Source organism: Mobula birostris, chromosome 10 (genome assembly GCF_030028105.1).
Source record: "Mobula birostris isolate sMobBir1 chromosome 10, sMobBir1.hap1, whole genome shotgun sequence".
In the NCBI taxonomy this organism is placed as follows: domain Eukaryota; kingdom Metazoa; phylum Chordata; class Chondrichthyes; order Myliobatiformes; family Myliobatidae; genus Mobula; species Mobula birostris.
The window spans coordinates 63,048,414-63,059,331 of NC_092379.1; the positions used below are offsets into that span (position 1 = coordinate 63,048,414).

General features: G+C 48.4%; 1 protein-coding gene across 3 annotated transcripts in view; it reads right to left on the reverse strand.

Moving 5' to 3' along the window:
* The window catches only part of rps6kal (ribosomal protein S6 kinase a, like), a 168,910-nt gene extending 166,686 nt beyond the window's left edge, over positions 1-2,224 (reverse strand). For all 3 annotated transcript variants that reach the window (XR_011887512.1, XM_072270358.1, XM_072270360.1), the window contains exon 1: positions 2,049-2,224. Coding sequence is in view for 2 of the 3 variants with exons in the window: in XM_072270358.1 (XP_072126459.1) it covers positions 2,049-2,132 (84 nt within the window). In the remaining variant the exon portion in view is untranslated. The remainder of the gene's footprint in view (positions 1-2,048) is intronic.
* Positions 2,225-10,918: the final 8,694 nt, after the last annotated feature.

Genomic DNA, 10,918 nt, shown 5'->3' on the forward strand with positions numbered 1-10,918 from the left:
CCACCTTGCATCTATAGAAGTTTGACAAAGTTTCAGATAACATGCCGAATCTTTGCCTTCTAAGAAAGTGGAGGTGCTGCTGTGCCTTCTTTGTAATGGCAGTTATGTGCTGGACCCAAGACAGATCCTCTGAAACGTAAATGCAAAAGCTGCTGACCCTTTTCTACCTCTGATCCCCATGGGCCTCCGGTTTCTACCTGCTGTAGTCAATAATCAGTTCTTTGGATTTGCAGACATTGAGTGAGGGGTGGTTGCTGTGGTACCATTCCGCCAGATTTTCAATACTCCCTCTTATACGCTGATTCATCACCACCAGTGCAAAGAGAGTAGAGCAGAGGGCTAAGCACACAGCCTTGTGGTGAACCTGTGCTGAAGGTGATTGTGGAGGAGATGTTGCCAATCTGAACTGACTCAGGTCTCCAAGTGAGGAAACTGAAGATCTAATTGAATGAGAAGGTACTGAGGCAGAGTCTTGAAGCTTATTGATTAGTTTTGAGGGGATTTTATGCTGAACTATAGTCAATGAAGAGTATCCTGATATAGGCACCTTCACTGTCCATATGTCCTAGGGTTGAGTGAAGAGCCAATGAAATGGCATCTTCTGTCAACTTGTGACAGTAGTGAAACTGGAGCAGAACCAAGTCATTCCTCAGGCAGGAGTTTATGTTTCATCACCAACTTCTCAAAGCACCTCATCCCCGTTGATGTAAGTGGACGATAGTCATTGAGGCAGATTACTACCTGTATATGATGTGCCACAGAAACCCAAATAACATAAGGACAAGCATTGAAAGCTCATTTAGGATGGCTATGAGAACATAGTTTCACAATGAATCTCCAGCAAATATGATGGAAAACTTTCAATGAACAATTAGAATGAGTACAGTAGGTATTCTAGGTTGGGCAGTTTAGTAGGAGTGTGATCATGTGCCATTATAAGTGACCACTGTGATCATATAAAATATAAAGGAATGGACAAAATCAGACATTCTATGAATGGACTATCAACATGGATAGGATTGTGACCAAGTACAGGAATATCTAGGGTGCTCTGACCAAGGAGGAGGTGAGAAACTGAAGTCAAACTTTTACATTATGCCTTTCATATCCCTTTTAGATCACCCCAAGTACTTCACAACTAACTAATGTAATGCTTAAAATGAGGACGTTGCTATCATTTAGGTAATGCAAGAGTCAATTTGCAGAGGAATTCAACAGGATCATGACCAGAAAGCCTACTTTTAGGAGTGTTGCTTACTTAGCCACATCTTCAGATAACTCGCTCTTCTACAAAATAGTACCTTTCATAAAGATACAAGAAAGAGACGTATTTTAAAACCTAATCCAGCAATTACACTTCGAGAAGGCGGCATTACCTGAATACTGTACTGAAGATGCAGCCCAGACTTTTTTTGTGATTGAGCCTCCGGAATGAAACTAAACCCCATAAACTGGCCCAAGAGTCAGGAGGACGATCATTTGGCCAGCAACTGAGAATCATATCTGAGACAGGGGAGGGAAACGGGACAGGGCTTGATGGGAAGTCGGGAGTATAATTAGGGGTAAAAAGAGACCATGAGTTCATCCATGGGATGAACAGATCAGATAGAAAATCAGTTCAGTATACTAAGCGGCAGCTCAACGATATTAGAACAGGCCGTTATTTTCAAAGAGAAGTCCAGTGTATTATGAAAGGAATCCCTTGGATTATAGTGTTGGTAATGAGGGAGCAACCTTATTTCGTAACAAGTGCAGGCGGACGGGCCGGCGACAGGCACACGGTCACGTCAATGGGTGCCGGCCGGGCCAGATGAGCCGAGTATCGGGAGAGCGGACCCTGCAATTCCCGGTGATACGGCACATGCCCTCAGCCGGTTCGCAAGAGATTGCAAGTCGGGCGCCAGCCTTCCTGCTGCGGGCAGGAACATCGCCGGGCACAGGCAGGAGCTTGGTAGCAACGATAGCCGGACTCGGGGTTTCAGTCAGCTGGCCGCAGCCGGAGCCCTAGGCCCACTCCCCTTCGCCGCCCGTCACCACACGCTTCTCACCTCACTCACACTCGACACATCCATTTTCTGCCACGATTTTCCCCAGCTGCACAAACGGCATCCTAGCCCCGCCGCCAGGCGCATCCGCCGCTCATGGTGCAGCGGCCAGGCAAGAGAACAACTCCCTCCCCTCGCAAAGGCACAGCCCGCCCCTCACAACATGGCCGCCGCTGAGTCGTTCGTTTAGCGTCTGTCCTTCAGAACATGGCCGCCGCTAACCCTCCCCGCCCTTTACAACATGGCCACCGCATGCCCGTCTCTCACAACATGGCGCTGCCGGACCAACTGCTTGTCCCTCACAACATGGCCACCGTCGGGAGCTTCCGCTTTTCCCTTCACAACATGGCAACCAACAGTACGTCCGTTGACTGTGGTGTCAGTACGCCCGCAGACCCTGACGTTTCAGTCGCGCAGCCCGGATGAAGTAGGGACATGCGCGGTGGCATTTTGCCGGCTGATGCACTTCCTTATCGGCGCTTGAACTCGGGTGAACCCGCATCCGCCTCGGTGTATGTACAGCAGATTGTCTACGAACGTGCTGCATCTCAGAATCCGGCATGTGTTGTGAAGCAGCAGTACATAACATAGAAGAAAAATAATAATTAAGTAAAACAATTAACCTACAGCACAATACAGGCTATTCGGACCACAGTGCTGTGCCAAATATGTACTTTGAATACGTATTTTGAATAGATTAAAAATAGTGCAAAAACAGAATCTATATTGAAAAAGTGAGGTACTGTCCAAGGGCTCAATGTCCATTTAGAAATCGGATGGCAGAGGGGAAGAAGTTGTTCCTGAATCGCTGAGTGTGTGCCTTCAGGCTTCTGTACCTCCTACCCGATGGTAACGGTGAGAAAAGGGCATGCCCTGGGTGCTGGAGGTCCTGAATAATGGACGCTGCCTTTCTGAGACACCACTCCCTAAAGGTATCCTGGGTACTTTGTAGGCTAGTGCCCAAGATGGAGTGTAGGTAGCTACCCTTGGCTGAATGAGGGATTGAAACATGGGTTTTGCATCAGAGGCTCCTTTGGCTTTGTTTTGGTTATGGGGATAACTGTTGCTCTTTTTTTTATTTTTGGAGTTAATACTGCTCCTTTCAGACAGCAGCAGCTAACTTAATGCATGGAAAAAAAGAGGCAGCAGATGCTGGAATCTGGAGCAATAATCAATTGGAGAACTCAGCAAGTTGAACAGCATTTGTGCAGGGAAAGGAATCGTTGATATTTCAGGTCGAAACTCTGCGTCAGGGTGATGATTCCTCTCTTCCTACAGTTGAACATGCCGAATTCCTCCAGCAGATTGTTTGTTGCTGCAATAAATGAAAAAAAGACTGGAAAATTTTAGCAAGTCGAGTAGCATCTGTGGGGACTGAAACAAAGTTTCACCAAAGGCAAACTTTATCTGATGCTCTGCTGCCCAGATACAAACCAGACCAGGTGAAGGGTTTTACCCAAAATGTTGGCTATCTATTCCACTCCGTGGATGCAGCCTGACTGATTAACTTCTGGAGAAGATCGTGTCGACCTACATATCCACCGATGTTGTGGTTCAATTTTGTTGCTTTTTAGATTCATAAGAATGCTTTTGGAGACAGTGTGGGGAGTTAGGGGTCAGGTTATGGGATGACAGGGAGTTGTAGGTCAGGACTATTAAATGAAGAAACTGGGCACTCCAAGTCAGAATGCTCCGCGGTGGCAGGCGCTGAGAAGACCAGCAATCCCCAAGTCGGCATCTCTTGGTGCTGGGTCAAAAGTCTGTATGGGCAGCGAATCCTGGGAGTCACAAGGGTTGGTGAATCACCCTCCAGGTCAATGTGAAGGTCAAACCCATGATCAGCAGGTCCTGGAGCTGTTACCCAGTTGTTGGTGAAGTCCAGGGGTCAAAGTCCCAGAGCGTGGCGAGTCCGGAAGTAGAATCCCGAATGGCAACGAGTGAAGCTAGACGCCCAAAGGGCTCATGGAGGACCTGGTCACCAGAACTGGGGGTCCATGCAAATCAGGAAGTCAAGGCCTGGAGGTCAAACCCAGGATCTGCGAGACCTGTGGATAAGTCCAAATTTGGCCTGATATTTGTGAGTCTGAGAGCCCTGAAGGCAGTTTGTCCTAGGATTAGAGGCCTGTCTGTATGGGTGGAGGAGAGGGTGGGAAAGGGACTATTTTGCACTGCTGTTTTTGTTGCTTTGCACAGTTCTTTCCTCCCCATTCAAATAGGCAGAACGGGACATTGTAAGGGAGCTCAAGGGGATGTTGATGTGCGTCGTGGCAGATAAAAGCAAACGAGGTGGAATGCAGGTCAACAGGAACTCGAGGGTGCTGTACGCCAAGATGGGAGGTAGGAATAGGTGTAAAGTAATTGAATTTACTGAGGAGGGTGGAATGCTGTAGAGAGACAACCAGGAGTGAAATCACCTGGCACTCATAACGCCTGCCCATACACCAACTCAGCCACGGACGACTGCAGGTCCTCATTTGAAGCTGTTCAGAGCCCCAGCAGGACCCATGGGAGTCGATCATGCCAACACTCATCGGTCAGGGAAGCCCTCAGAGCAGCCTTTAAGGATTGGCGAGACTGCTCGCTTAGGCCGTTGGACTGCTTGTGATATGCTGTGTATGATGTAGCCTAACACCGAGGTTCTGGGCCATCGCAGCCCAGAGGTCTGATATGAATTGGGAACCGCAGTCAGAGGAACTATCAGATGGGGTGTCAAACCAGGCAACTATATCTGCAGCCATCACTGATGCTCGAGGGATGACCTCTCTCCACCTGGTGGTACGGTCCACCATGGTAAGGAGGTGCATGTAACCATGGGAGGGGGGAAGAGAACCAATAAGGTCCACATTGACATGGTCAAACTGTCACTCAATGACCTCAAAAGGTGCCAATGGTGCCTGAACATGAGGGTTAATTTTTCCCCACTGGCACTTCACACAGGCTGCAGTCTAATCACACACATTGTTTCTGAGGCCTTGCCATACAGACTAGTGCAACCAGTTTCTGTGATGCGAGAGGCCACCTATGGAGTTGACAACAGTTTGCGGAAACAATGGGGCAAAGGTGTCCGGTTAAGACATTGCACAAGAGAGAAACCCCAGCTTCCCCGAACTTAATGTCAGCCAACTGCAGACCCGTGATTGCTGTTCAGTAAGCCTGGATCTCTGGGTCAGTAACTTGGTTGGCTGCCGTGCCACCATAGTCAACCCCTATGTGTATGGGCTCAATGGCTCACCGTGAGAGGCAATCAGCTATGGCATTATTTTTCCCCTTGAGATGTTGTATATTCGTCGTGAGCTCAGATATGCAGTCTAGGTGGTGTTGCTGCCGTGCAGACCAAGGGTCCAATATCTTGGCCATCACAAACGTGATGAAATGGCGACCCTCTAGAAGAAATCAAAAATGGTGGACAGCCAGAGACAGCGATGCTCATGGTCAAATGTGCTGCACTTCCTTTCAGGGGGATGGAGCTGGCTGCCACTCACCTTCGACCAACGGTTCACGCACAGCACCCACAGCACAGTCTGATGGCTATGGGCGCATTCACGCACAGCACCCACAGCGCGGTCTGAGGCGTCGGTAGTGATGGCTGTGGGCGCATTCACGTACAGCACCCACAGCGCGGTCTGAGGCGTCGGTAGTGATGGCTATGGGAGCATTCACGTACAGCACCCACACGACAGTCTGAGGCGTCGGTAGTGATGGCTATGGGCGCATTCACGCACAGCACCCACACGACAGTCTGAGGCGTCGGTAGTGATGGCTATGGGCGCATTCACGCACAGCACCCACACGACAGTCTGAGGCGTCGGTAGTGATGGCTATGGGCGCATTCACGCACAGCACCCACACGACAGTCTGAGGCGTCGGTAGTGATGGCTATGGGCGCATTCACGCACAGCACCCACACGACAGTCTGAGGCGTCGGTAGTGATGGCTATGGGCGCATTCACGCACAGCACCCACACGACAGTCTGAGGCGTCGGTAGTGATGGCTATGGGCGCATTCACGGACAGCACCCACACGACAGTCTGAGGCGTCGGTAGTGATGGCTATGGGCGCATTCACGGACAGCACCCACACGACAGTCTGAGGCGTCGGTAGTGATGGCTATGGGCGCATTCACGCACAGCACCCACACGACAGTCTGAGGCGTCGGTAGTGATGGCTATGGGCGCATTCACGCACAGCACCCACACGACAGTCTGAGGCGTCGGTAGTGATGGCTATGGGCGCATTCACGCACAGCACCCACACGACAGTCTGAGGCGTCGGTAGTGATGGCTGTGGGTGCAGTCTGAGGCGTCGGTAGTGATGGCTATGGGCGCATTCACGCACAGCACCCACAGCACAGTCTGAGGCGTCGGTAGTGATGGCTATGGGCGCATTCACGTACAGCACCCACACGACAGTCTGAGGCGTCAGTAGTGATGGCTATGGGTACAATGGGGAGTAGGCGTGCCCATAGGGTCACATTAGAAAGAGCTTGTTTGGTATCATCAGGTTCCCTGGTCATTTTCGCTGACCAGTCAAGCACATAACTCGGGGTCTTGACTTTAAGCACACTGTACAGGGGGAGGATGAGTTCGGAAGTTCGTGGCCTGAAGCGGTGATAGAAATTTACCATACCTAGAAACTTCTGTAATTTTTTTGTAGTATGAGGCATTGGGAAATTGCTAATAGTAGCTAGTTTTGATGAGAGGGGTTTTGCACCTTCTGCAGAGATACGATGGCTTAGAGAATCAATGGTTGTCAACCCAAACTGGCATTTAGCAGCGTTAATAATCAACTCGCATTGGCTGAGGCACTCTCAAAGTGAGTGGAGATGAGATATGTGCTCAGATTTGGATGCACTGGCAACAAATATGTCATCCAGGTAAACAAAAGGTAAATCTAAGTCTTTTACTACAGAGTCAGTCAGCCATTGGAAAGCATGTCTGTATTTTTCAGTCCAAACGGCATGCGCAGAAACTCAAAAAGCCCGAACGTGGTTATCACAGTTGCTTTGGGAATGTCCTCCGAACGTACAGGCATCTGATGGTAGCCCCTAACTAGACTGACTTTGGAAAAATATAACTTTCCAGCTAAATGTACCAAAAGCTCTTGGATGTGTGGGATTAGGTAATGATCAGGGGTGGTGGCCTTGTTAAGGTGTCAGTGATCGCCACATGGGCGGCAACCACCATTGGACTTAGGGGCCACTTGGAGGGGTGAAGCCGAGGAGCTGTTTGACTGGAGTCTTTCCATGTTGGCAAACTCAGCCTCTGCCAGTGCCAACTTCTCTGTGCCCAGTCTACGTGCGTGGGCCAATTGTGGGAATGTGGTGCTCAATCCAATGTTTTGTGACTGTCGTGGAGAATGTAGGCTCAGTGAGTTCTGGGAATTCACCCAATAGTTGAGTAAACTCTCATGTGGTAGTGCATGTGCTTGACAGAGTCGTTGTGGGGAACTTACTGGGGGAGTAGGGTAATGACCCAAAGACCTTGACTTCCACAAGCCAGCAGTTCTTAAGATCGACTAATAGTCCTTGGGCACACAGGTCATCTGCACCAAGCAGAGATCTAGCCCCTTTAGCCAGGACGAAATCCCATGTGGAACATCGCCCACTGAGGCAGAGTGTCACCCATCATATACTGTTGATCTAGCTACTGCTGGCTGCCTCCAGCAAGCTTCTGTTGCTCTTTGCCTTGTCATCAATAGGCGCTGCAGGCAGCACACTCACTTGAGCACCTGTGTCACACAAGAAGCATCGCCCCGAAAAGGTGTCCGTAATGAATAGCAGATAACCCTGGCAGCTGGAATCCATGGTGTTCACAGACCTCTGATGTCCCAATGCTCTGGCACTGTCGAAGTTGCAAGGCAGTCAGCACTTCCTAGCATTTATACCAAAGGGAGCATGATAAAAACTCAAACCCGTCGTCAGTTTCACAACCACGGAGGGCCTTGCCAGCCAGGCTTACTGAGGCAGGAAAAGGAGGAGGAATGATGCACCACTGCCCAGCTGAACATAGACTATCAGCCAATTTAGCAAGCTCCCTGTAGTCCTTCGTGGATGCATTAGAGCGGGCTATGCAAACTTAACCAGGAGTATGCTGCATGAAGAGTTCTTTAAAAATAAAACAAGGATAGTGATTTCCCGGGAGAGACCGTATGTGGTCTATTAGCTCCGAAAGCCTAGCCTTGCCAGGGCTGGGTAAGGAGAGCGACTGTTTGGCACACTCAGACTCCGGCAGTGCAAAAGTCTGTAAAAGGTGAGTTTTCAGTGATCAGTATTTGTCGTGTTCAGGCGGGTGTTCAAGCAGACTCACCACTCTCGCAGCTGTGGAGTTGCTGAGTGACGCTACCACATAGAAATACTTAGTGTCGGTGGTGATTTCTCACAGCGCAAATTGTGCTTCGTCTTGTACAAACCAAGGAACAGACTTTTTATCCCAAAACTCTGGCAGTTTCAAAGTGACTGCGTTGGCTGACATGTTCAATAACTCTGGAATCATCCTAGAGTGTCGAGGTCACCAATGCATGTTTTTGCAAATGAAACAAAGTGATGCATTTTATGTTTAATGAAACCACTATCATAATTTATGGAACTCCATAACCTAAACACAAAACCGTGCTAAAAATCTTTATGTAGAACATCAACACATCAATCAGCCTCAAAGTGAAACCCCAACTCAATATCTGTGATTGTGAATTATGTACATTTCTCCCAGTGACATTGCCCTACACTACTTCCCTTCAACCATTTGCTCTTGAACCAACAGGCATACCCCTAATCACCACTATAGTTTAGCAACACTATAACCACTCTCATCACCTTCTACTAAAATATTCTTGTAAAAACTGTGTATGATTTATGTTTGTTTTTTTTATGAATGCTGATGTTATGTGCCTGTGATGCTGCTGTAACTAAGTTTATCATTGCATCTGCATATGGGGCATCAGGGAGGGGTAGCACCTCTGGTGGGGGAACATGTCGCATCCTTTTCAAGGCGGTTAGTCCACCTTTGGTCCCCACCTGGCACTCAGCTGTCACCTGAGGTTCCCCGTAGCTGTTTGCATGTGACAGCGACCACACCCCGGGCAACAGCTTCGACAAGCTGGCTAAACCAGGTGAGGGTAGCTGAGGGGTCTCAAACCCTCGGTGAGATAGGGAGTTGTCTATCCCAGCATGTGAAGACAGACTCCAGCAGATTGAGCGGACGAGACCAATGGAAGGTCCAGCAGTCAAGAAGGCGGTCTCTGCAAGCGTCGTGGAACGTGTAGAGCAGGACAAGACACAGAAGACGTCCTGGTCATCCACTGCGCCTCATCCCATCTCCAGCCGTCTCAACTCTGCCTTGCCACTGGATCCAGATGGGAATTGGGAAGAGAGAGTGAGGCTGACGCTGCGCAACTCTCCCTCACTTAAATCCAAATCACGCGCTGGCCTCAGCACCATCATCACTAATGGTGTTGTGGTCCTCATTGACGTCGACAATGGATGAACAGTATAGATGGACAGTACTTGTGCATATGACAATAAATTCAACTTTTGCTTACCCTCATTACTTTAACAACCTTAATGTTTAGTGAGGATGGTTGAGTCTGCGATGAGACTGGCTGTGTCTACAACCCTCGGCAGCTTCTTGCAATCTTGTGCATTGAAATCTCCAAATTGGGCCGTGATATAACCAGTCAGAATGTTCTCCACTGTACATCCATAGAAATTTGCAAGTCTTTGATGACAAACCAAATCTTCTCAACTTCCTAACAAAGTGGAGTTGCTGATGTACCTTCTTCATGATTGCATCAATGTTTTCAACGCTGGATAGGTCCTCTGAGATGTTGACACCCAGGAACTTAAAGCTGCATATGCTTCCCACTGCTGTTCCTTCAGTGAGACTGCTGCTTGCTCTCACAACCTGTCCTGGGAACTGTGCACCAGAACAACTAATCGTGCTGTGAATGTGCAGATGTTAACATTATGTCAGTGTGAGTGTGTTAAGGGGGAGATGGCTTAGACTGGTGTCATTGTGTTTATGGGTGTGATCATTATCACCGGATTTCACAGTCTCTCTGGTGGAAAATGAAAACAAAACACCTGATGCTTGTAGCAAAGTAACCGTTGCTGAAACTGGTGTTAAGAGATTTCAGGCTTCTGTACCTCCTGCCCAATAGTATCAGCAAGGTTGTGGGGGATGTTTGATGATAGACACTGATACTTTCACTAGTGCACGAGGATGTGTCCACTACTCTCTGAAGCCTCTCTGTTGGAATTAGCGTAGCAGGCCATGATGCAATCAGTCAGTATACTTTCAAAAGTTGCGACCCAAGCTGTGATACTTAAGGTCACAAAGTTTAGAAGTAGCGTAATGTAAAAGAGGCAGGGGTTGTGTTAATAAGACAGTACTAGAAGGAGATTAAATCTGTTACAGGAGCACCCTGCCTTGAAATAAAAATAGGGAATACTGACATCTGATGGAAGCTGAGAAAAATGATCAACAGATTGATGTTTGATGGATAGTGAAATTCAGTTTTTGTGAAAGTGCATCTGAATATTTGCCTACCTCCTATGAGAACTGGTCATTACGAAGTGTTTGCTGTTCGTTTTCAGTTGCCAGTCAATATTACGTTGGGAGTTGGCAAATATGAACACTTTATAGACTTGACTATGAATCACCAAGTCTCCAAATCTGCGTCACTGTACCTTCCTCTGCAACTGGATACTCAACTCCCTCATTGGGAGACCACTGACAGTATGGATCAGTGATAACATATCCTTCTCACTGACACAACATCCACCACACTGCACACAGTTCTCTCTCACTTGGACAACAAAGACACTTATGCCAGAATCCTGTACATTGATTTCAGTTCAGCGTTCAATACCATCATC